The sequence below is a fragment of the Camponotus vicinus genome, unplaced genomic scaffold, assembly GCF_025532165.1.
Source record: "Camponotus vicinus isolate PSW18456_S1 unplaced genomic scaffold, iyCamVici1.0 SCAF_12, whole genome shotgun sequence".
Taxonomy (NCBI): domain Eukaryota; kingdom Metazoa; phylum Arthropoda; class Insecta; order Hymenoptera; family Formicidae; genus Camponotus; species Camponotus vicinus.
In genome coordinates this window covers 13566977-13590796 of record NW_028141948.1, presented here as the reverse complement: position 1 = coordinate 13590796, position 23820 = coordinate 13566977, and the positions used below count along the sequence as shown (strand labels likewise).

Sequence of the window (23820 nt, the reverse complement as noted above, 5' to 3'; positions counted from 1 at the left end):
AAAATAATATTACGTATAAAAATAATTTGCGAAAGTAGACTTAAAGTTGAACAGATTATAAATAATTAAATTATTAAATTGTAAAATAAGCAGTTTATGGAAAGTTAATAGATTCGTAACATAACGATGTATTGATACGAAGATAACACACATGCACTAAGTATATTTTTATTTAATGAGTAATTTTATTCTAATCTTAAATATAAAAAATACATAAAGTTTGTCACCTCAATGTGACTCTTTCGACTTTTTCTTAAGCGGAAGGTCTTCTTGCTTTGTCCCATAGAACGTTGTAAGCGAGGCCTGTCGGTATGGAATTCGCCAGAACCGTCTTCGATCAGACTGCTCGGACTTAGTTGGCTCGTCACTGTCTCTCCTAGCGAGATAGTCGACGATCATGTCGCGTCTACCGTCTTATTCACAGATTCTACTCTACGCTCCATCTAGTCATGCTCCTCTTTTAAAGTGTATATTCACAATTTTAAATTGTTTTCGAAGCGCGCAGGATATTACATATTATACTCGCGACCTGTGCTCGACGAAACATGTGTGATACTACATCTAATAAAATCTTCCTCATAAAATTATATGCAGACATATATGCTACTTTTGAATTCGAACATTCTCAAACACATGACGATAAAATTTCTAAAATTCATAATTATAAAGTGCATTTTTGTTGAACAATTTAAAAATTGTTTAATTATTATTCTAAGATAAAACATTTGCATTTTGATTTTTAGCGAATATAATTCATATTTTCATGAAGTTGAATTATTTTCATGTTCATAAATGTACGGCTAAAAATCAGATATATACTGATCATAAATTATTACTGTGTACAAAACGTTTTATGAAGACTGATATTGTGATGGTAAGACATCTCCTGCATATATAATATAATGATGCCGCATGTGAATGGCATATTAAAGATTGAGGCATATTAATATTCCTACAGAAAGAATGTATGTTTATTACATGCATGCAAGATTGTATTTGTGAACAAAACACATGAAGCAAGTTTTTTTAACCCTTCATGTAAAGAAAGCAACAATGTGAGAGAACAATGCAAGACAGAAGATATTAATTATACAATAACATATAAATAAGTGTTACGCCCATTAAATTTGATAAACAGATATTTATACAGAAAGAATCGTTTAAAAAGCATCTTGCAAATTCATTCAGAATTGATACAATTTGAAAAAAAAAATACGAACAAAGTGCTTATAACATAATGTTTAAATATTTTTCTTTTTAAATCATTCTAGCAATATAGTATAACAAGTTTTTATTTTCTAAGAAAGATGTTAAACATTTTTAAGCTATAAAAGTGTAAGCATTGTGATGTACATAAATAACAATATTTCGCTACTATATTTTAATGGATAAAATATAATTCAAAGCGTGTAACCTGATTTATTATCTTTCTTTAATAAAGTGTACCATAAGATCTTTATAAGATTTCATAAAAATATATATTTATATATTATATTTCATGCAGTAGCTTTTTTAACAAAATTTGAACATCTAAACTACAAATCAGTTTCTATTTATTTTAATTTCTATGTATTTCTAATTATCAATATTAGTCTAATTTGTTTAATATCTCAATCAAAAATAATTGCTGTATATGCAAATATACAAAATATGCAAATATACAAAATAATTGATTAATGCAAATAAGATAAGTGTAAAAGATAAGAAAATCTTTTCTACAATCTTGCATTTTCCGCATAAATTTCTGTCCAAAATCATCTGTACAAGAATACAATAATGATAGTAGCGAAAAGTAGATTATGCAATTGTCAGTGTTATTACGAAAAATAGGTGAATTTAAAAGAATAAATAGAAATATATTCTGTAAAGCTATATATTTTGAAATTATATCTTCAAAGACAAACATTTAATCGAAACATTTTTTAGTTCTTAAAATTGAAGATTAGAGATTTCAAGTTACAGAAAAAAATTTTTATTAGTTTGTTTAATTCACCTGTTTTTTGCAATGATACAATTAAATACCGTACCATGTCGGAAGGAGAAAATAGGGTCTTCAGAAGGACATGATAATAAGAATATTGTGTATAGCTAAGCAGGGATTGGGGGATTTACCTGATGAGTTTCTAAACTCTACGGAAGAGACAAAGCGCAGCTTTGGCGCCTTTTGATGAGGTAAGATAGGATGAAGCTTAACATGGTTACGTTCATCACTAGTAGAAGATGGTTGGAATCTATCTGAAACATGCCACATCGAACGTCTAATATGAGGGGAAGGATAACAAGTAAGACAGACCACACCACGATATAGTAATCACGTTGATATGTTGCTCACGATCGTACATTGCGTCGATGTTGCACATTTTTTGAGCCAGAATATCGGAAACATCGATTAATTGTGATGTAAATATGCGATGAAGTGTCATGTACCTGTAGTCTTATTGGTTTTGTCATTTTATATTCAAAAATGATATCCTAAAGTTATAATTAGAAACTCATGGAGAAATCATTTATGAAATTCTGCAATTTTGTATATTTTTCGATATATGTACTTTAAAATATATTGTACATAAATCTGGAAATGAGTTTATGTATCCATACGTTAATCTTATAATAGATGAAATTTAGTTTGGTAGAAAAATGGCTGCAATAATGAGAACTCCAATGAGACGAAATATTATGTACAGGTATTAATGTATGCACGACACACACGATAATTATATAAAATTTTCTCTAAATATCTGTACGATGTTGCTTCGACCTAAAACATATATTGAGTATTTGTGTATATCATGTTATAAGATTGCCAGAAAAAGCGATAGCAAGACAAAGAATTTTTAGTTGGAGAATTTTGATGACATCCACATCAATCAATCAATTAAGATCAACGTATTAAATGTATCTTCGAGTTACGAAGACTGCTGAAATTGAGTGTGTTGATACGAAATTGTAGATACTGATAGATGTTGTTATGCTAACTGTAAAAACAATCAGCAGACAGTTAGTTTCGTGCTCTCGAGTAAAGAAGAAAGCGATAGAACATCGAAGCAACTACGTAGTAGAGAATGGCTACGTAACGATCAATAGGGTACCAACTGTTGGACATTACCATTGTCTAAATACTGCTATGTAATAAGTTCCTTATGATTCTGCATATAAGACGTGAGAGAGGAGACGATAATAAATATCAGTGTTCTAAGAGAAAACACCGCGAAATGAGATTGTATATGCTTTTTAAAAGATCACATATTATTTTTATTATTTTATTATTTTAAGATTATATTTATTATTTGTATTTCTCATTTTTTACGATACATTTTCTTTTCTTTTTGACTTATCCCATTTATTGTTATTTAAATCAATAAATTATATGCTCTTATAAATGATTATTTTATCAATCTCATTTTACGGTAATAGATTTAGGAAATAACAAGAAGTGGACGAAGACCGTGGTGGGCGACTGAAGAAATAGGAAGAGCGATCGAGATATGATTAAAATTACGAAAAAGTGTTAAGCGTGAGAAGGGCACACACCAGCAGGATATATATATATATATATTTATATATCATAGATCGTGTTATAGAATTGATTGAGTTGTAGAATCGGTCCGCTTACCTCCGTTCCCTAGCTAGCAATGGAAGCAACGTAATGATCAATGTGTCAATCATACGACCGGCGAGAGAGACGCAAACGACTCTTATGCCTTTAAAACACATGACGCCTTAAATGATATATGTAACTAATAGAGGAATTTTTTTTTCATATGGGAGGGAGGACGACGTAATCGTCCGTCGACGAGAAGGAATTCTTGTTCGCAAATGAAAACGCTAAACTCTTCAAGTTGCAAGCCTCGCTGTAAAGGAGAATGAAAGTGAAGACGATGCAAACTGCGCGAGAAACTACGAGTAATAAAAGAAGAAAGCAACCGTCGTCACTGAGAGAGATTGTTGGCAGTGATCTATAGACAATGGCTCGATCCAACTGTGGTAACAGTCAGCTGATTTCGTACTGCATGTACGACACGTAATGAAACGTATGCGAGAGGCTTGCAGTCGCATCGATCGTAATCGACAGTTCGGGATCCTTTTTAAAGGATTCATCGAAAGAAATGGAATACCTGTTGTCGTTGATGACAGCTGCTGTTCGACGCAGGTGTCTCCGGTAATCGTGTCGCTCGTTTCTCGCAAAGTGGAAGATCCTGCGCTCGATATAGATCCTGCAATTGAGAAATGTACTATCGACGGTATTGCAATTTCGGAGTAAAATAGCGCTGGAATACGTGCTTGTATAATAATGCGTGATATTTATCAGTGCAGTCGAATGTTTAAATCTGACCTAATTAAATTCTAATCAATATTGATACAACATTTGGAATATTGTAATAGTTGATCTTTAGGACACGAAAAATAAAGAAATAGTATAATACCGCCAATGCGAGTACCGCTCGGCACTCCTATTACTTGACTAGACTGCATTGTTTTGACAGTACTACCCAAGTTGGATTGAGTTGAATGAGGCTGCAATTGAGCTGTGGAATGAGACACCGGAGTCTCGGAGGGTGTACGATTTATGTGAGCTCTAGATCCTAGGTCGCCGGTCAGAAGATCCATGAGAGACGGCCTCTGAGTACGCGGTTGACCTTCGGTTATCGGATGCATGTCCACTACACTTCTCTTAGGTTCCGGCTGCATTTCATCTGCATATTAAAATTACAAAATAATTGATTAAAAATCTTAGATTAATTTAAATTATTCATAATTTATATAAATGACACAGGTATTTTTGTTTATGATATAAAATAATGGTACATTTAGCTAGTAAGTGCACTTTAAACAATAAAGTAATACTTTTTTATGTATTAAATTAATTTTTTTTGTTTACAATAACACGGTAAATTTACTAAAAAAAGCTCAAATATGTAATAATTAAATCATAATCATTAAATTATTTTATATTGCTAAATTACTAACCGAATCTTCGATCTTCAATTTCCTCTTTCAGATTCTTCAATTCGTGAATAAGATCCATCAGTAGCGCTCCCCGAGATTTTGGTACAGTGATGCTGCCGTTGATTTTCTCCCGAATGATGGTATGCATATTTCGCTCATGCTCGGATATCGGCGCCTGTCCGATTTTATAAATGATAAACGGTAGCATCTGGATGTACAAGGGCGTACGATGCGTTACCACGAATTCTATGAAATTCCAAAGATATATGGAAGCTTCGTTACGTTTGTTCAAAAGACGCATTGTGCGTAGAATTTTCGGCCATTCCGTTCTCAGCTCAGTTTCGAAACATATCGTCATTATTTTAAGCGCTAAAGGTAAACAGATGGGGTATCAAATATGTATTGTTTATGGCAGTAAGGAATATATAATTCACATAACAGTAATTTTAAACAAAAACTATATAAAAATTTTTTTCTTTCTCATTTAAATTGTTTCTTTGATATAAATTTTACCTAGAAACGCTACTTGATATAACGTTAACGATATTTTTGTCAAAGTTTTCGGATCTCTCGCGGCAAATGTTAGACTACCGGTCCTTATATCCGTTGATGGTTTTTGCACTGTCAACGGTACTGCTTTTACGCCCGGCGGCCAAAGAGTGTTCAATATAGCCGTTAGAGCAAAACTGATGTCCGATTGCAGCAGTTTCGGTACATCTAGAAACATGAGTAACGCAAGATGATGCAGATAATTCATAAAGTAACTTTTTTAAATATTATGAATAATGCATTTTTACCTTTTCTTCCAGTCCCAATGCGCAAAAATAATGGTATCAGCAAATTCAACAACGTGTTCTCGGTTCGTGTCTGAGTGGCGAACATGCTCTGACCACCGAGAACATTTTCCAACGAATATCCCTCGCCGTATGATATCACGTGCAATGCAATCAGACGTAACACCGTCGAGCAAAAATGCTGAGGAGGTATCTTGCTCATTACAGCAGCCGTGGAAGCCGAAGTTACGTCCTCAGGTGGAGTATCTCCGACAATCAAGGCCTAAAAAGTTGACGACGATTAATTAAAATTAAAAATTCGATTAAATTGAAATAGATAAACGAATCCATTGATGGAAGAAATTCTTTAAGAAGGAACTGTTTACCTGACAAGTATTCAATAGGGTCTTCAGATATTGGAAGTGTGCGATATACGAGCATTTTGACAGGGTTTCGTAAACTCCTTTCAAAAGATTACTAGCGGCAACCCAATTAGTATTCCTCCTGATTGAAGCTTTCTTATGTATTTTACTAAAAATCTTATCCAATCTCCTGAGAATGAGTGTTAACGCCGGCCTCATGTCGTCGGCCGCCCATTCGGTTGAAGGAAGAATATCATTCATATATCTACGGAGACCACGACAAGCCATAGTGACGGGATCATATGGAGAGATCTTCAAGAGACTGTGAGCGATATCAGCTAGCCGCTGTATAAAAAAAGATGCGTTACTTGCAATCGCAATTATTAAATCCTCATGTGAACAAGTTATCTTGTTATAATGTCATTATAAAAACTTTTCATTAAATATGAAAAATATTTCATATTTTGAAACATCCATTTTTTTCTTGCGACGAATAAAGAATTAGTTGCAAGAAAATTCGTTTCTTTATATTGATAACTTATTAATTTATAAAAAGTTAATTATCTCAATTATTTATTAAATTTATTGTTTAGCAATAAATTAAATATATTGCGCATTGTATGTTACTAGAACTAGGATAAATTTACCACGTGGCATTTTGAATCCAATAACTCGATATTCTTTCCGTCCTGAGATTTCTTGTTGAGTTCTACCAGACGAATGGAACAACGAGCCACGAAATCGCCAACCATATTTAATAAAGTATTGCGAGGTCTCCTAAATTCGTTTTTGTGAAAATTTTCAGCATCCTCATTGTCTCGATCGTAAAAATCTCGAACTTTCGAGTGTTCTATGTACTTGGTCGTGCGAGTGTCGTCTTCGAAATCAAAACCCGGTGAATACGGGCCTTTGCCGTAATTTTTCTGACTGGAACCTTTATGTTCGGGACTCGATTTCTGCGGACCATTATAATACCTGCAACAATTAATGAAATGTTAACTGCAGTAACATGAAGACAGAAAGAGAAAAAACAATTATAACAAACAAACTATGACAAATTCAGTACGCACTTTGTCAGTGCTTCGGAATTATTAACTAATGTCTTCACTGCAATAGCTAATTGATTTATTATCTCCTTTTCTGTCTTGCCATCTTTGTTATATGTAGGTAATTGTATCTGCTGAACGTAGCATGGTAATATTGCTTCTAATATTATCTGTATAAAATGCAACGATTTTATTAAGTATGTGTTGTATATTGATAGAATAAATTAATAATATAATAAATTAGCAACATTATATGAAATATATCTTACCAACATTTGCTGGCCTCTGAGAGCGTCAGGCGCGTAAGCTATCACCATCACGCAAAGAGATATACAATCAAGCACATTGACCATCTCGTTTTCATCGTGATAACAGAAATCTATCGCTTTCAAAGGTTTCTCTTCTTTCACCAATTCTCCTATATTGAGCGGATCCGGCGACGGAGTTTCCAAACTCAATAATAAATTAAACAGGCACGTAGAAGGAACCTTAACAAATTAGACATTATTGTTTTTAAGAGACATTCATACGTGTATTTTTTGTTGATCGATGAAAAAAGCAAACCTTGTGAGCCTCGCCGTGAACGCTCATCTCATTCGTGTCCAATATATTGGATACGCTGCCAAACATTTGAAGAATAAAGGGCTTACGATTCATGAGATAAAACTGTTTGACCGCGTATTCGACAGTAGTCGTTACGAGTTTGTTCGTCTGATGCGTCGAGTATAATTGCAATAAAGTCGGCATGATTAGCAAATAACCATTGGTCGAGAAGATATTCTTGAAATTGTGCGCTGCGTTTATATAAGTTGCCACAACGTAACGTAGAATGCATGAATCCTCGCTGTGAAGAATCAGGGCACCATTTAGGACGTTCAGAAAGAGATGGATATCGCCAGAATACGCGAAATTGCCGGCCATGGCCTCAAACATACGCGCGATCAATCTGACCCACATAAACTTATGCATTACGTCCAGTCCGAGAAGTTCCTGAAATTGCGGAAAAAAATTTTACATCAATGAAATTATTTTATAAAATGCAATGCACGTGACGATTTTAATTGAAATTAAATATTTAAGTACGTACTCTTCCAATCTCGCCACCTTTGTACAGGTCCAAATCCGCTTCCAGTGCTTTTCGTGGGAACGATGGTAGCTTCATGAGTTCTTCGTGAAGAAACACAACTCTCTGTACCACCATATCGACATTCTTCAAGATTGCCCAAGTTAATAGCACTTTTCCTATCTCCACGAACTTGTGCATTAATTCCTGTTTTTGTAACGCGTTAAACGCGTCTTCCGGCTTCATATGAACAAGTTCGATTTGTGGGAATTGAGACCTCTTGAAGAAATAATAGTCTCTAACATATGACGATGGATTATGTATTTGATCTGGAATTTAATACAAGATATTAACATAATAGAATTATTATTGCATAGCAAGAATAAATTAAGAAACTAACGCGTCTTGTAATCCACGAGAAAGTATTCATGATGTTTCGATTCTTCGATACCGAAAAAATCCAAGGACTCTTGAAGTATCTGACAAAATTGCGTGTCCTCTTGGACCGGAAATTGCGAGGGTATTTCTCCGGAATCGGGATCCTGTGAACCGTGAACAATGATTTTTTTTGCCGATGGAACATTCGCCGTAAGCAAGATTGACGCATCGCACTGCTCCTTACGCAGAATCTGCTTTAGATCTTTAAACATAATGCCGTGTACACTGTGTACCACCTGATATCAGAAAATCATCGTCAACAATCTCTTATTGATAAAAAAAATTTGATAAAGACATTTAGCTTACCATCCACAGAATAGACAATGCAGTTCCAATTAACTTTTGACCCTCCTCGTGCGGAGTACGCACATAAAACATGACGTATCCAATGATATAATTGTACAAAGCGAATGCAGCTTGCTGCGGTAGCTTGGGTACAAATCTAATAAGATGTCTTAAAATCTTGAACATCAACTCTTGCTTTTCTCTCGTCAGACGTTCCAGCACATATCGAAGGAACAAAGCGCTGTCTTCTACCAAGCAACTCCAGATCACCTGATATATAATATAAATTTTAATAATATTTTAAATAATAAGTGTGTTTTTAAACAATATGTGTGTGATTGTAGTTTATAAATTTTATTCATTATACTTGATATGCCACTTCATATACGGCATTTCCATCATCGGATACTGCTGGATCATCTAGAAGATTGATAATTTGAACGATCGCTGAACATAACGATGAGGGAAACAACGAGAGAGCCGATTGACCGTGATGCGACGTATTCCTCGGGACTGTCTCACCTGCATCCTCATCTACCACGTTTCCTATATCGAAAAAAACATCAATAATATTGAATATTTAATATTGAATATAATAATATTGATACATTCTGACAAGACAAATACGTACCTTCGTCATGATCATCTCCTACTGGGCTGGGTTCATAAGCAGCCTGGACGGTAATCGGTATCGTCGTTATTAGAAAGTTCTCTCTTTCTTCCCGTTTTTTATCATCTTGCGCCTGAAGAGCTTTCTTGATCAGTTCGGTCTGCTGCTTCTTTCTCGTTTTCGTCGCCGTCACCAAAGATCTCTACAACAAGAAGCAATTCGTTAATTTTAAAGCATATAAAATCGTTTGCGATAATTACTTACGTGACGTTCTTGATTGATAGTGACTTCCTCCACCTTGGTTTTCACTTGTGGCATCCATGGCGGATCGACCACCGGTAAGGATTCTATTCCAATCTTTGGCGACGGCAGAGTGAATTCTATTCCTGGCGGAGGCACTTTGAAAGTTAGATGAGCCGCCTCTTCCATCCGTGGCCACACTTGATATCGTAATTTCCACAAAACCTGAAACCGCAAAATAGCGTTGATGCGTACACTGCTGCTACTGTGTTGAAGACCTTTGTGCATCAGCTCGCTGGCTTGATTCGGTGCTCGTACGGCTGATATTATAAAAAGTGCCGCGGCCGACGCGGCTACTTCTTGATTAGATTCCAATAAGAGTTCCCACGCGACAGGTAGTACTTCCACAAACAGATCTTCCGTCATAACGACAGCTCCTTTTACCAAAGTAGCCAAAGGCGAATGAAAAGCATCTTTCACTTGAGTTTTTACATATTTTAAAATCGGCGGTGGTTCTTTATTCTCTTCAACATCATCATTCGTATTCTTTTTTGAAGATTCCTTGCCTCTTTCAGAGTCTTGCTCTGCCAGATCTTTTGAGGAATCCCGTTGAGTTGATCGACCGGATTGAGATCCATCCAGATTTTTTTCTATCCTAAATAAATATTAAATAAGTTATTAAATTAGAATATGAAATATAATTTTAAAAGCCATAGTTATTTACACTAGTTTTTTCATTCTCAGTTTTTAATAAAAATATTTAATTAATTTGCAATATCTTAGAACATGAATATTTATTTAATTAATAAATATATTTTAATAAAAGTAAATTACTTGTACTTGCGTCCCAGGCTGTCTTTTCTTCGGACAGGTGACACCTGTGTACTGATTTGTTCGGATATCTTGCGACTACGTTTGTCTTTCTTGCCATCTTCTTTCTTATCAGTGTCGACATCCAATAAACCAGTTCCGTTCAAAATGCCAAATTTCTCACCATAAATCTTTTTCACGGATTTTATTAACCTGCTGCTAGCACGCATCTGTCGCCGATGGCAAAAGGGATGACAGAAATTCTGATGAGAGCAGTAGAAATTAAAGGAATTAGAGAGCTGCACGAGCACCTTCATCCAGGGGAAATTCTTATTGGTCTCGTCAGTTTCGTTGCTGTCACTCGGGCTCTCTGGTGGCTGATCATCGCTGAGAATACCCGGTGATTCCTCGCCGCTAACTTCGCCGGCAGCACCGGGTTCGGATGTATCACTTCTATCGGAAAGCGAGCTCACTTTCCTCTTAGATTGAATCGAATCTGCACGTTTTACTGTGTCTATAGATGAAAAGTCATCAATTAACATCATTAATTACTAAATATACATGATTATCGATATTAACAATAACTGAAAAATAAATTAGTAATTAAAATTTTCTAACAATATTACGTAGCTTACGCTCTAAACATTTGTTTGTAAATATAATTATAATTCAATTTTTTACAGAGATTTAATAATATTTTATTATTCTCTTTATTTTTGTTAAAATTTCACTTACACGCCTCGCATTCTGTATCTTTGCCTTCTTTAGTATTGCGACGAAGTTTAAGACTCCTTTTTTTAAACGAACCAGTTCCTGCAGTACTACGACGAAGGAGGAATGGCCTATTTTGAGGTGCTGGCATCCTTTTCGCTTTATCCTTTTCAATGTTTTGGGTTTCTTCCCCTTGAATCGTAACCGTCGATTTGCTGCTACCCTCGGACTCATTATCAGGCTCGTACAAAACAAAACTAATTTTACGCTCCGCTATAAAATTAATTTATATTTACGTAGTTTATAATTGATTTTAAAACGAAATGTATTAGATGTAGTGCTCGTAATTTATTTTATGTATGCATACACATAAATTTTTTCTCTATACTAACCGATACCTTCACGATTAATAACATCACCGGCTATAGATTGAAGACTTTGCGCAGATGCTTGTGAATGGCCCATAGATGATAAAGCCACGCTCCAACGTCGATTTGCCTCTCGACTATACATTCTTTCCCAAGGTGGGGGACGTTCCTTTGTTAGCAATTTACTTGACTTTGGTAATGTTTGATAAGTCTCTCTTAAGAATGCTGTCACTTCCAGGAGCAAAATGCAAGCAACATGACGCAATGCGAAGGGGCATTGGGATCCATAACTGTTTATACTCGCTAAAAATTTATTAAATTTTTATTGTATTTCGTTTTAGACTGCCCAAATAATTTTGTAATATCTTTGTAAAAGAATATTACCTTCATCGAGAAAATCTTCCTCTTCATCTTCCAAGATTAAATCTCTCTGTTTGGTTTCATCAGATACTATATTGATTATCTGTTCCATACTTTGTTTATCCTCAGCTAAGAATTCTTCCAAGCGTGCTCCTATAGCCTATATATTTTAATCACGACTTTACAATTCATTCTATCAAAAATTATTTTAATGGAAGAAAATGCAATAGAAAGTACCTCTGCCCATTGATAAAATAATTTTCCCGCAGTGCGTTGTAATACATGAACGCGCCTAAGCGTAGTGGAAGCGTTTCGATTATTTATCGGCCCAGATGGTCGAAACATGGGAAAGTTGTGCTTCATCCACGTTGGCCAGTGGCCTTTGTTGCATTGGTGCACTAAGTGTGCACATTCCAGTATCAAACAAGCGCGAGAAACTACCGGAGCATATGGCTGTAATATCACATATCAGTAAATATTTCCGCATTTTATCATTTTACATAAATAAAATAAAATTAGTAAAATAATCATTACAAGATCCAAAAGCGATGCCATTAAATGAGGGTCGGGAACGGAGCCTGGCTGGCACGTCTCTAGTAGAAAGGAAAATCGTAACATTCCATTGAACACCGCAGAACAAGGTACCAATCTTCTTTCCTTCAAAACAACGAACTCGGATTCCCTGCAAGCCTCGCCGAGCTCCATTGAATTTCTCCGACTAAAGTCTAATCAAAAAGACATAGACATGTATAGAAAATCTCTATGGTTAATTAACATTATTTAATTTGAAATTTTGCGACGTTATAAAATTTACATACAGTAATAATATATAAATAATATATTAAATAAAAGTGTAAATCTTACAGCTTCCAGGCGCCTCTTCCATGCTTTCTTTTTTCTTGCTTTTTCCGAAACCGATTTTATTCAGTTGATCCTCCATTCGACGTTTCGCCTTTAAAAATGTTAAGCCGACCCTGAAAAGAATTGCGCATATAATATAATATTTTATTTCCTCGAAATAACATAATATTTTTTATAGACGCAGCAAGTAAGCGTCTTTAAATAAACCGTCTTACCCGCGACTGGTGCGTGATGTGCTGCGATAAGGACCGTAATGGAAACTGGGCTGCCTAACAAAGCTGCCGTCTGTGGGTGATTCGCTACTTTCATGGCTATCGGTAGAATCAGTCCGACTGTACTCCTTCCGGAACCAATTGACTGAAAAAACCGATCGGAGAACGATTCGCTATAACGACTTACAGTATGTTACAAATGATACGTGCAATTTCTGCCGCTACTGCTCACCGATACCACCTATCTGAAATCGAGTCGATTTCCGCATTTTTCCAGGCCCGAGAAAAGATTCGCCGATACATAAATTACGTTCGCTCTGTCGAGGCGTCAGCACGTGATGTTTCTTACGCAGATTACCTAACGGGCTTTGACTGACTTTCACGCTTTCCTCGCTCAATTCCGTTTCAAGGAGGCTCTGCAAATTTGATCCCGCCTACCCCCAGATCTCTTTTTAACATTATGTAAAATAATGGATAATACTATAATTTTATGCAAGTATTGTATTTACAGCACAGGTGGACGATGTGCTTCTCTTCTTGAAGAGAAACTTTCGCGTGCCTCTGTCATCAACGGTGTAACACGTGTCTCCCCCAATATCAGGGTGTTCCTCTACATCTGATTGATGAATGTGTCTGTGAAAGTTAATAGAAATGTGTAAAAAATCGTGAGATGTTTTTTTAAATGACAGCTGTCTATTTTTTAATAAGTTATAAACAAAATTGTCTCAATTATTCAAACATTATTGATTTTAAAATACTAACAAAATTTTGGCAATCATTATTATTTACATGGAGATACACTATTCCATTTTTAAAAAGATTATTTAAACATATGATTATTATAAATATATACTAGAAGTTTTAAAAAAATAACGAATAAAATTAAACACAAAAAATAGTGATAAATTTTAATATTTTCAAGGGTATTTTTCATTCTTGCGAGTGTTCTTAAGATTAAAATATTTAAAGCATGCTCATCTAGAACCAAACCTTATGACACGTGTCGTTTGCACGTTGCTATTACATCGTTTATTCGGTCGATCCGCAGAGTCCAGAATGCCGCTAAGGGCAACACGCCGAAAAATACCACCGTGCGCCTCCTTGATATACGTCATCAACTGTCGCACGTCGCAGTAAAGACCGATGTTCTCTTGCGTCTTCAGCTGCTTCATAGAGTCAACGAGGCGCGTGACCAAAACCTTGAAGACGTAGGTCATGATTTGCCCTTCGATACCACGAGCTCCGTAACTACCGACGTTGTAAAACGGTGCGACGCCGGCCGTCGCGACGCTTCCGCCCGAAGTACCTGAAGTACCAACTCCGGCCCCACTGCCACCGGAACCGATCATCCCGGCGCCGAAATTCGTCGCGTATCCACTTTGACAAACTACATCGGGCGACTTGCTCGATATTCGTTTTTGATCTGAAACAAAGATTAACACGAGGAATTAACATGGGAAAAAATAAGCTTGCATTAACAGAAATCTATTATTTTTTTTTGAAAGAATAATGAAAATTCCTTAGTTAATGCACCTTTTAAATTAATACATATATTTAATATTTACTCACTGAGTGGCGATAACAGTGAACTTGGATCAACGCAATACCCAACATACGCATGAAAGAAGTCCAAGATTTCCGTCAGCGGTTGTTCGCGTATCATCGTTCTTAAAAATCGCGAAAATTGACGGGAACTCGCGCGATGCAATTTAGTTAGGATGGTCTGACCCTGAGAGCGACAGATATCGGCCTGAGGACCACGCACTCCGTCCAAGCAACCGTGTAGACAGCCCAAGTGCTTCAATACTCTAATCACGCAATTCATAAGAAGATTGTGTGCAGTCGGCTTGCCTTTTCCATCATGTTTAGATTCTTGTTGATTTAATACCATTGGTGAATCCTGTTTCTTTCCCGTTTCCGATTTGTTATCGATTCCTGTACCAGATCCTATAAAAATAAAATTGTTCAGCAGTGAAAGCTTAGCATGGATCTTTTATTTCATCCTTGTTATAAAATAATAGTTGAACAATTTAGTTTTCTACATTCTAATAAAAGAATGCGGAACGACAAATTATTTAAACATGCAAAGTAGGAAGCAGTTGTTGCCATATAAAAATACTGCGTTTTAAATAATATAATTATTTGAATAGTCTTTTATTGCCTGCGTTACTGCTAGCGGCTTCCTCCCGAAGACAATGCTTCATCACTCCCATGTCCATTAAAAGTTCCATTAAATTCAACATAATCTCGCAGACTCGTGGCGTACAAGAGACATTATCTCGCAGCGCAACGGAGTGTATCGCCTAAACAATAAAATGTGTGACCGAGAAGACAAAATAAAAAAATTTATTATAATTTAATATTATGTACTTTCAAGACGACTTGAAGATCAATATCGCCTTCTTTAGTAATGTAACATGCGGAACCTGGCGCTTCTGGCACCTCGTCGCTCATATAAGTGATGTTAGAATCTGTCTGAGATCTCGTAAGACTAGGTTTCCTTTCAGAGCATAAACGTCCTCCTTGAACACTGATAAGATCCAACTGACTATCAATGGATCCCTGAAAGAGTGAATAATCAAAATTCAATAAATCAGATATTAATCGTTAGTCGTTATATTGATCTCAAAAGATTAGAATTATTAATCTCTCAGAGAATTTATTTTAGTAATGCTATTTCTCTTAAATTAAATAAAAAAACTATTGGAAACTATTAGAAAATACTAGATTAAAAGAAGAATAGAAAAAATTAAATATATCTTTATAATATTCCATAATACATTTATAATTTTGCTTTCCAGAAAATCACAGGTATTTTACCTGTCGCTTCATGTAATCTGGAGATGGGGTTGGCGTGTGCTCCGTGACGGTAATGATAGGATTTGGAGCGGTGTAGGATTGACTATAGAAACGACTCTGTTTTCTTTCAATGCGAGTATCACCGATGTACCTAGAAAATAGCGTAGGTCAAAAGTTCAATTCGAAGAGAGTGCTTTTAAATATCCTCATGCCACTTGCCAATGTGAACCCTATATCAAGCACTACGCTCTCATCTCTATGATCTTGATCTACGATCGTGCGCCTGTCATTCCGTCGACACATGCACGATGATTTTTAATTGCTTTTCATATCAACGTTGCCCAGTACATCGAAGATTAAACGGATTTAGATTGAAAAATAATATATAGATTTTTATAGATAAAAGCTCATGTTTGTTGTAAAAAAATAAAATAAACAGTTTAAAAGACAGTTTTTATTATATATGTATAAGTATATTGAAATTGAGACTGGATGAATATGGATTTTAATTAGTAGCTACATTTGTTTTTTATTTTTAAGAAATGTGTGTAAAAAATACAAAATATTTTAAATGTTAAAAATATGGAATTAAAAATCTGGACATGAAAAATACATCAATCTTTATAAATAACAAATTTTAATTGAAAAGCCAAAAAAGGGCAACGTTATTTCATTTTTTATTTATCTCATTATACAACATGCATAAATATATGAAACACGACGATATTTCTACAATGTACGGTTTTTTATTTATATATTTAATGGAACTATATATATATATACTGGAATATAAAAAGCAATAAATTACTGAAGCAATACAAAGGGGCGTATTTAAATTCGATTGTGAATTTTAATTAGTGCATGATATAATTGAGTATAGTGTATCATATACATGAGTGTCATAAAATAATAAAATAAAAATAAGAGCATTACCAATAAACAAATTGTCAATCTTGTAAGTTTGATAAATAATTTCTTTCTGTCATTATTTATTATTTAAATTCTGCTTTTATTCAATGATGTTTAAAGTACAGGGTATATTAGTGCAAATATTAGAAAGTCACACATTTTTCGCATTATATATAAATTGTTAAGAAAATATGCTGTTCACAGGACAATTTTATGTACAATGGAATTAACAGAATATAAATCACAATCAAATGATATATTATCAAAAGCAAAAGCAATCGTTAAAAAATTATTGTTAAATAAGTTTATTATTGAAACATGGAGCGGATTAGTAGTGTGCCTTATATGCCATCGTGAATTCTTGCCGACGTGCCGATGTGACTGAATTTCGGTGTGTATTTAAAGGGTAAATGTGCGCCCTACCGAAAGCAGGAAATTCGTAAAAGAAGCATGTGAACCGAGCTGCAGTACGGAACTTCCTCCGAGTGACGTTGATGACTTACCCTCCCGCGGTCAGCTCGTTAATCAAGCAGCTGAGCACGAGTTCGGGGTGAAAGGGCGAACGAGAGAGAGAAAAGAGACACACACAGAGAAACACCATTACGCATAAGTATTACGATAGGATTATCGATATTTAAGCGTTGGATTAATTGTCGAAAAAATCTGAGCCACATTTTCGGACCACATATTGAATCAATTGGTAATTATCCAGCTTTCAAACTATTTTCACTATTCAATAACTAAATTGCTTTAATTAAGATTCAATATTGTTTTAACAAATTTTAACAAATATATATTAATTTTTAAAAATTTGTGTAAATTTGCTGTAAATTAAAGAAAATTATAAATCGATAGATTCATATATTATTCATACAATTTATGGTCAAAAACATAGTTCAAGTAATCAATGTTGGATGCAATAATATTGTAAGTTATAGAAAATAATTATAAATTATAAAAAATAATTATATATAAGTTATAAAAAAATATTATTTTATGAAATTCAGAATTTAATTTAAAGTTCTTAATTTTTCTTTTAATATAAAAAATATAAATACGACTAGAAATTCAGAACTGAAAATCGAATCCAAATTATTGTAATTAAAACATCAAGGAAAACTAAGAATATTGTATAAAATTATCTAATAAAATATCCAATAAAATATGCATTATCCATAATTATAATTATAAATTATACATTATCCAATATTGATCGTCAATACCCGCAAAAAATTCTTGCTCTAAAGAAATGTTTGTCTTTTATTACATACAGCCTAAGCACAACTACGTCCCTTCTGGCTATAAATGTTATTACGATATAAATATTTAATTACGATATAGATATAATTATAGCTTCTTAAAAACTAGAAATAAATGTTTGCTACAAAAAAAATATTTGCACGTAAATATGCGTCATATATTCGTTTCTCAAGTTTGCTGAATTAAAATCAAACAAAATTATAAGAATTTATCAGTTGTAATAAATTACAAAATTGATACGAATATTTCTGTAAGTGAAACAAATGATGAAAAGACGCATATTTATGTACGAATGAAAGAGATTGAAAGTTAAAGCAAGAAAAATCATATAAGTATATCTTCGCTGCTTCCTTTTGAGTAAAGCAAATAGCGCTTACCTTAAACTCGGCATACTCTTCCCTTTGATTAGATTTGTAGGATGTTTCATGTAGTCGACGTCCTTCGCCTCGAAAATCTTTGAGCTAGTCGAGGCTTGTCTTGTCAGATGATCGTCTCCAGTATCAAGGCTTCTGTGACATTCCTAAGAACGTTACAAGTAGATATATATACGTAATTATTAGTTAAATATCTTTCAGTTCAACTGCACAAATTTCTCACGAGCCAAGTTAGAGATAATACAAATCACACATACATAGCAGTTCTTTTAATCTAACTATAATTTATATATTATAATTTATACATCTAATAATAATTTTTTATTTTTCTATCTTTCTATTATTACTTTTATCAAGCATTTAAAGCTTTACCTGCTCGAACAACATCTTGGGCTCTTCCTGGCCAATCTTCTCAAGTGCCTTCTCTGACTTTGATAGCAATTTTGTTTCTACGAAAGCTTTGAGATCGGCCATCTTCATGCGCTTTTTCGTCTTCTCGCTGGCGCGTCTTGTATGGCTTGATTCGCTCTCATGACCTTTGCGTGTAGGATACGGAAAATCTGAAAATGTGTCCAAGTCTATACAGAAAGAAGAAGCATCTCAAGATAGACATAGGAGGTCGGCATGAACTTATACCCGTTAGAAGAGAGGTATCACGTGTATCAGGCACTTCTATAAAATCTTTTAATACATCCTTCTTTTTACTTTCGGGGCTCTGATAAATCGATACTTCAATTTTCGGTATGGGCAAAGAATTGCTGCGGCGACGCGGCATTTGCTGTACTGAGGTCTCCTCATTGATTCTTCGTAATCTGTAATATATTTCAATATAAGACAATATTTATTTAGATGACTATAATATCATGTTTTTACTCAGAATGTCTTTAAAAATATTAATATTTTAATATATTTTAATATATAATATATACACAACTAACCGATAGTATAAGAACTGAAGAGCCCAGAAGATACCCTCTTCCTGCCATTGAGATACGAATAAACACCTCAAAGTAGCTACGTCTAGGAAGGTTGCAGCTCGAACGTCCGAATCGACGGCTGCAGAACCGGTAGCGTGTTCCGTTGCAAGTTGACGTTGAATCGAGAAACTTTCATGTGTTTTCGAGGTTCCTTGCGCTTCTTTTTCCGTTTTCAAAATTTTCTCTTCCTTTTCCTTCTCCATATCTCTATAATAAAAATGCTTTTTAATAAAACAATATCAGCTAAATATCAAAATATTTAATATCATAATATTTTGTCTAAATAAAGGTAAAAGAGATTAAAAAGACAAACATTTGTTAAGCTATGAATGAGGTTCTTTTAATAATTTTAATTTTAATTAAATAATTAAATTTATATAGAAAAAATATAAGATTGTATGTGTAAAATTTAGCCAACCCGGTTTTCACAGTTTTTCCATGGTATTGTTTGCACGTGTCTAATCCAGAAATTGCCGTGACCTGCTCTATCGTCAACGTAGGTTTCGAGGAGCTGGTCGTCCTGCCCATCGCGACGTGAAAGATGCTGGCCTCACCCTGCGGTAGCCACAAAAATATTACTTGTTCTGCGCTTAGTTTCGAAATATTACCTCGCGTAACTCACTGCGAATATGGTGGAAACTTCTTTTACCCCATCAAGCATTCTCTCCGATTCACTCAAAGATGGTAATCTGAATATTACCTAGTACAATAAAAAATACGTCATTTATTAATTAAGTAGCGATTAGGATTCGTCAATTAAGATCTCTTCCTTACCACATGCTCGTCCTCCGCACCGGAGCTTTCTTCAGGAATCGTCTCTGGGAAAACTGTGTCTTTTGGCGATGACAACCAAGTACTTTGTTGCTATTATTATTTATACAAACTTACTTTCTGTTTTATATAATCAAGCGATTTTGCTAAAATACTTAATTTATTTGATATTTAACTTACATCATCATCAATTACTTTCGAAGATGGCGGGGCGCTTTGATCCGAAAACGATTGATTGGGTGGACTTTCGACATCTGAGCAAGCAAAAAAACAAGATGATAAAATAAAGAAAAAGAAAATGCTATTACATATAACAAATAATTATATATAATATCATTAAATGTATAATAAATAGTTTAATATAATGTTATACATATATACTATTAAACTATACATAATACTACAAAAATATATACAACAGGTTTTGTGTATTACTTTCAAAGTGAACTTACTTCCTCCGACAAAAACGTCATCGGGCAACATGTGATGTTTGGCGGATTTAAAAGACTGGTTCCAATAAATACGTGACTTGGCACGGCAATGTGCCGTGAAGCAAGATGCCTCTGGATGTCGGCATTCGTACATGGCGGACCATATTTTTAGACCGTTTTCTAATCGCAAATTCGTCTTAAAGTCAATGTCTTTTAAATGATTAAACAGAGGCGCAAACAGGTAGACAAAGAGCTGAATAGAAGGAAGAAAATAATCATTTTCACAATTTATATTCAGATTGTATAAAACCGAAAAATTCAAATAATTTACCGTCATAGTGGGTATTGGAAATAAGTAAAAAAAGGGATTTGACGGATCGACGTAGTTCTCTGAACATTCCTCAGCAGAATCTAAGAGTATCCAGTGGAGAATATAAAGAAGAGTCGTTTCCATCGTGCCAAGGCTCTGAAAATCCTTCCTAAAAAATTAATGATAATTTCTATCGCGTGAAAATTCAACCTGAGAATGCTGAGATATTATTCAATGTAGCTCACTTATTATGCAAAAGACTGGCCGTAGCATGGAGAACGTAAGGAAGAGCGGCTTGAATCAAACGCCAACGTGGTACGTTGCCCAATATCTGGCTCAATGAAGGTGTAAGGTCATTGTGAAGATTTTGTACTAAAACCCTCTCAAGACACTATACAAAAAAAGAAGTATTTCAGAAAAAATTTCATCGCTCTTTTTACAATCATTTCAGCTTTACACAATCATTTCACGAAATAATTACAAATTTGAATCGACATTTTGGAAGTAATAACTAATCTCTTCATATTGTCGACATAATAATATGAATTATTATATTTTCATATATTTTATACAAAATTTATGTATACTGACCGTGCATGCTTCCTTCATTTCCTATGTGCGTTTTGGGAATTAATAAACAATATTAATTTTCAAGAAATGGTATTAGAATTACAAGAAACGAGAAGAAGACAAAATAAGATTTACAAGATAAATGAATTAAAATAGCAAATTTTTACAACAGGCTACGAGCAAAGCTACATAAAATATTATTATATTTAATGAATAATAAATTATTGTATTTAATAACATAGATTGACGTGTAAATATTCAATCATATAACAAAGTGCATTTGTGTGTATTACAAATTATTATATACAATATTTTTATAGAATCTAAGAATATATATTAATTATATCGAGAATTAATATTAAAAAATATTTTATTAAAAACATTAATAATTACATAATTACATTAATAATTCTGATTACATTATTTCATTCCAAATTGTGCTGGAAAATTTATTTGGTACATTTATAGATTTCATTGGATCACAAGAGGAGAAGAAATATGTAGGATACACAAGGATGACAAGACTACGGAATCTATCGAAATGATCAAAGCAGGTTTGCGTGCAAGCTCGCAGGCAGGTCTTAAACGGGCGAGCCAACTTACATGATGGCCTGGCGCATGTTGACAGAACTGCAGGTGACACGTGGAGGCGGCCGCGTGGAGAGGACATTTATGTTAGTGCAAGAGAAGCAGGTATTGCATAACATAAGATTAATAGAACGAAATAATTGTACACATTGTGTTAAAACCTGAGATATTGCTTTTATATGAAATCTTTAGAATTAGGAATCGATATAAAAACTTTCAGGATTTAATGCAAGGTATACCGGAGTAAAAGTATATACGGGATGGCAAGAAAACGGATATTCAATATCGAAAGTATATTCTACAAAGAATAGTCTCAACTTAAGGGGATAAATTAAAAGAATATTATTTATAATCTTTTAATCCTGAGATCCTCCAGGGTTTATTGTCTGCAAAAAGCTTTGTACGTACACCATATAAAAATATAGTTATAATTAAATAAATAATAAAATTGTAAGTCACAAATTTATTTCACATAATTCTGTTCTTGAAGCAATAATACGCATTTGTAACGATTGTAATAAAACATCGTTATCCAAGACAAATCCAATAATTAAGAACAGGTTTACATTAATGGACATATGAAGCGGGTTCTGAACAAGAAGCACAACTTTGGCAGAGACGATCACGAAAGCGGAAACCGGTAAGAAGAAAAGTTCTTCCGTAAGATAAAAATATGTATTTCCATAATTTAAATCGGCATCTCGGGATCTATATCAGAAATACGCGGTTATTATCATGAAGATACGATCGAAAATATTTAATTTCGATTATTTTGATGAATCTTGTTCTCAATAATGAATGCTAGGCATTCTTATATTTTAAAATTACGATTTAAGTCTAAGAGATATCTAGAATAATTATTGGTTGTTACCGTGCAAGATGCTTCATGGAGTTTTCCTAGCTTAGCTCGAATAAATGGCCTAAAAAAATAATAAAGTGAATAAGATATCTATTTGCAGATAAAGAATAGATGCTTATTTACGATTGAATATGTTATTATATATTTTTAAAAATAATAAAAGATTGTAATCGGCTGACCTTATATGTCGCCAAAGGAACATCTGAACCGGGATAGGCAAAGGGTGCTCCTGAATGCCTCCATCCAAGGATCGTCGTTTATCCATGCTTGTTTCAGCTAGCACTAAAAATATCACGTATAAAGAAGTTGAGTAGTTTGATTTAAAGAATGCAAATAAACAGGATATGTTTTGATTAATAGTGCTGCCATTGCTGCCACGTGCCTCACCTCACAAAACACGATCCTGCCGCCTTCCACTGTCAAACTCCTACGTCGTGCGCACACCCTCGTGCGAAGTCAATAGCACTCCCTAAGCCAATGGATCAATTCCCAATCGGGGAATGTCGAAAACGCAAGAATCGGGGACTAGGATAAAAATGATTCTATCTTCACGCGAAAGAGATTCACATACTTTGCCAAATTTCAAAAGGAAACTCCTTCCGCGAGAAGACCGCCGGGCATGATGTCGTCAAAGAGTAGAGCCGCGCGAGAGAATATCACGTGTTCCACTCGACCTAGTAACACACTTCCGGCATTCCCTTCAGATGGAGGTATACGATGCACCCCGGCACCGGGATAGCGTGTGACTGAGGAGAGAGAGACGCGTTCTACGCGCCTTCGTCCTCGAGGATGGTGATGCGCGTGCGACTCTCGGAAAATCTAATGCGCCGGTCGTTTCATCGATCAGCCCAGGAATCTGCTGCTGGACCACCCCTGAGGGAGGCGA

General features: G+C 34.5%; 1 protein-coding gene across 12 annotated transcripts in view; it reads right to left on the bottom strand.

The window, feature by feature from the left end:
- Unc80 (unc80, NALCN channel complex subunit) overlaps window positions 1–23820 on the bottom strand; it is a 25821-nt gene extending 2001 nt beyond the window's left edge. The window contains exons 1-50 of one of the 12 annotated variants that reach the window (XM_083085369.1): window positions 23322–23820; window positions 23114–23216; window positions 22947–22995; window positions 22091–22117; window positions 21509–21529; window positions 21163–21308; window positions 20939–21086; window positions 20629–20860; window positions 20357–20430; window positions 20180–20269; window positions 20028–20105; window positions 19824–19960; window positions 19367–19612; window positions 19065–19240; window positions 18801–18988; window positions 18432–18574; window positions 17298–17327; window positions 15907–16036; window positions 15457–15648; window positions 15248–15389; window positions 14656–15033; window positions 14077–14509; window positions 13596–13719; window positions 13319–13520; window positions 13090–13231; window positions 12878–12987; window positions 12548–12738; window positions 12251–12466; window positions 12038–12173; window positions 11678–11956; window positions 11310–11558; window positions 10599–11088; window positions 9789–10419; window positions 9546–9726; window positions 9282–9460; window positions 8936–9184; window positions 8592–8865; window positions 8216–8520; window positions 7693–8118; window positions 7398–7616; window positions 7153–7298; window positions 6730–7057; window positions 6107–6427; window positions 5745–6003; window positions 5461–5664; window positions 4969–5316; window positions 4425–4694; window positions 4116–4214; window positions 2113–2235; window positions 228–376 (exon numbers count right to left, since the gene is read on the bottom strand). In XM_083085369.1, coding sequence (XP_082941495.1) covers window positions 228–376; window positions 2113–2235; window positions 4116–4214; window positions 4425–4694; window positions 4969–5316; window positions 5461–5664; window positions 5745–6003; window positions 6107–6427; window positions 6730–7057; window positions 7153–7298; window positions 7398–7616; window positions 7693–8118; window positions 8216–8520; window positions 8592–8865; window positions 8936–9184; window positions 9282–9460; window positions 9546–9726; window positions 9789–10419; window positions 10599–11088; window positions 11310–11558; window positions 11678–11956; window positions 12038–12173; window positions 12251–12466; window positions 12548–12738; window positions 12878–12987; window positions 13090–13231; window positions 13319–13520; window positions 13596–13719; window positions 14077–14509; window positions 14656–15033; window positions 15248–15389; window positions 15457–15648; window positions 15907–16036; window positions 17298–17327; window positions 18432–18574; window positions 18801–18988; window positions 19065–19240; window positions 19367–19612; window positions 19824–19960; window positions 20028–20105; window positions 20180–20269; window positions 20357–20430; window positions 20629–20860; window positions 20939–21086; window positions 21163–21308; window positions 21509–21529; window positions 22091–22117; window positions 22947–22995; window positions 23114–23199 — 9996 coding nt within the window. In that variant the 5' untranslated portion in view covers window positions 23200–23216; window positions 23322–23820. Of the gene's footprint in view, window positions 1–227; window positions 377–1334; window positions 2236–2687; window positions 3627–4115; window positions 4215–4424; window positions 4695–4968; window positions 5317–5460; window positions 5665–5744; window positions 6004–6106; window positions 6428–6729; window positions 7058–7152; window positions 7299–7397; window positions 7617–7692; window positions 8119–8215; window positions 8521–8591; window positions 8866–8935; window positions 9185–9281; window positions 9461–9545; window positions 9727–9788; window positions 10420–10598; window positions 11089–11309; window positions 11559–11677; window positions 11957–12037; window positions 12174–12250; window positions 12467–12547; window positions 12739–12877; window positions 12988–13089; window positions 13232–13318; window positions 13521–13595; window positions 13720–14076; window positions 14510–14655; window positions 15034–15247; window positions 15390–15456; window positions 15649–15906; window positions 16037–17297; window positions 17328–18431; window positions 18575–18800; window positions 18989–19064; window positions 19241–19366; window positions 19613–19823; window positions 19961–20013; window positions 20106–20179; window positions 20270–20356; window positions 20431–20628; window positions 20861–20938; window positions 21087–21162; window positions 21309–21508; window positions 21530–22090; window positions 22118–22946; window positions 22996–23113; window positions 23217–23321 lie in introns of those variants that run through there. The other 11 variants (XM_083085372.1, XM_083085374.1, XM_083085370.1 and 8 more) reach the window with 11 other exon arrangements.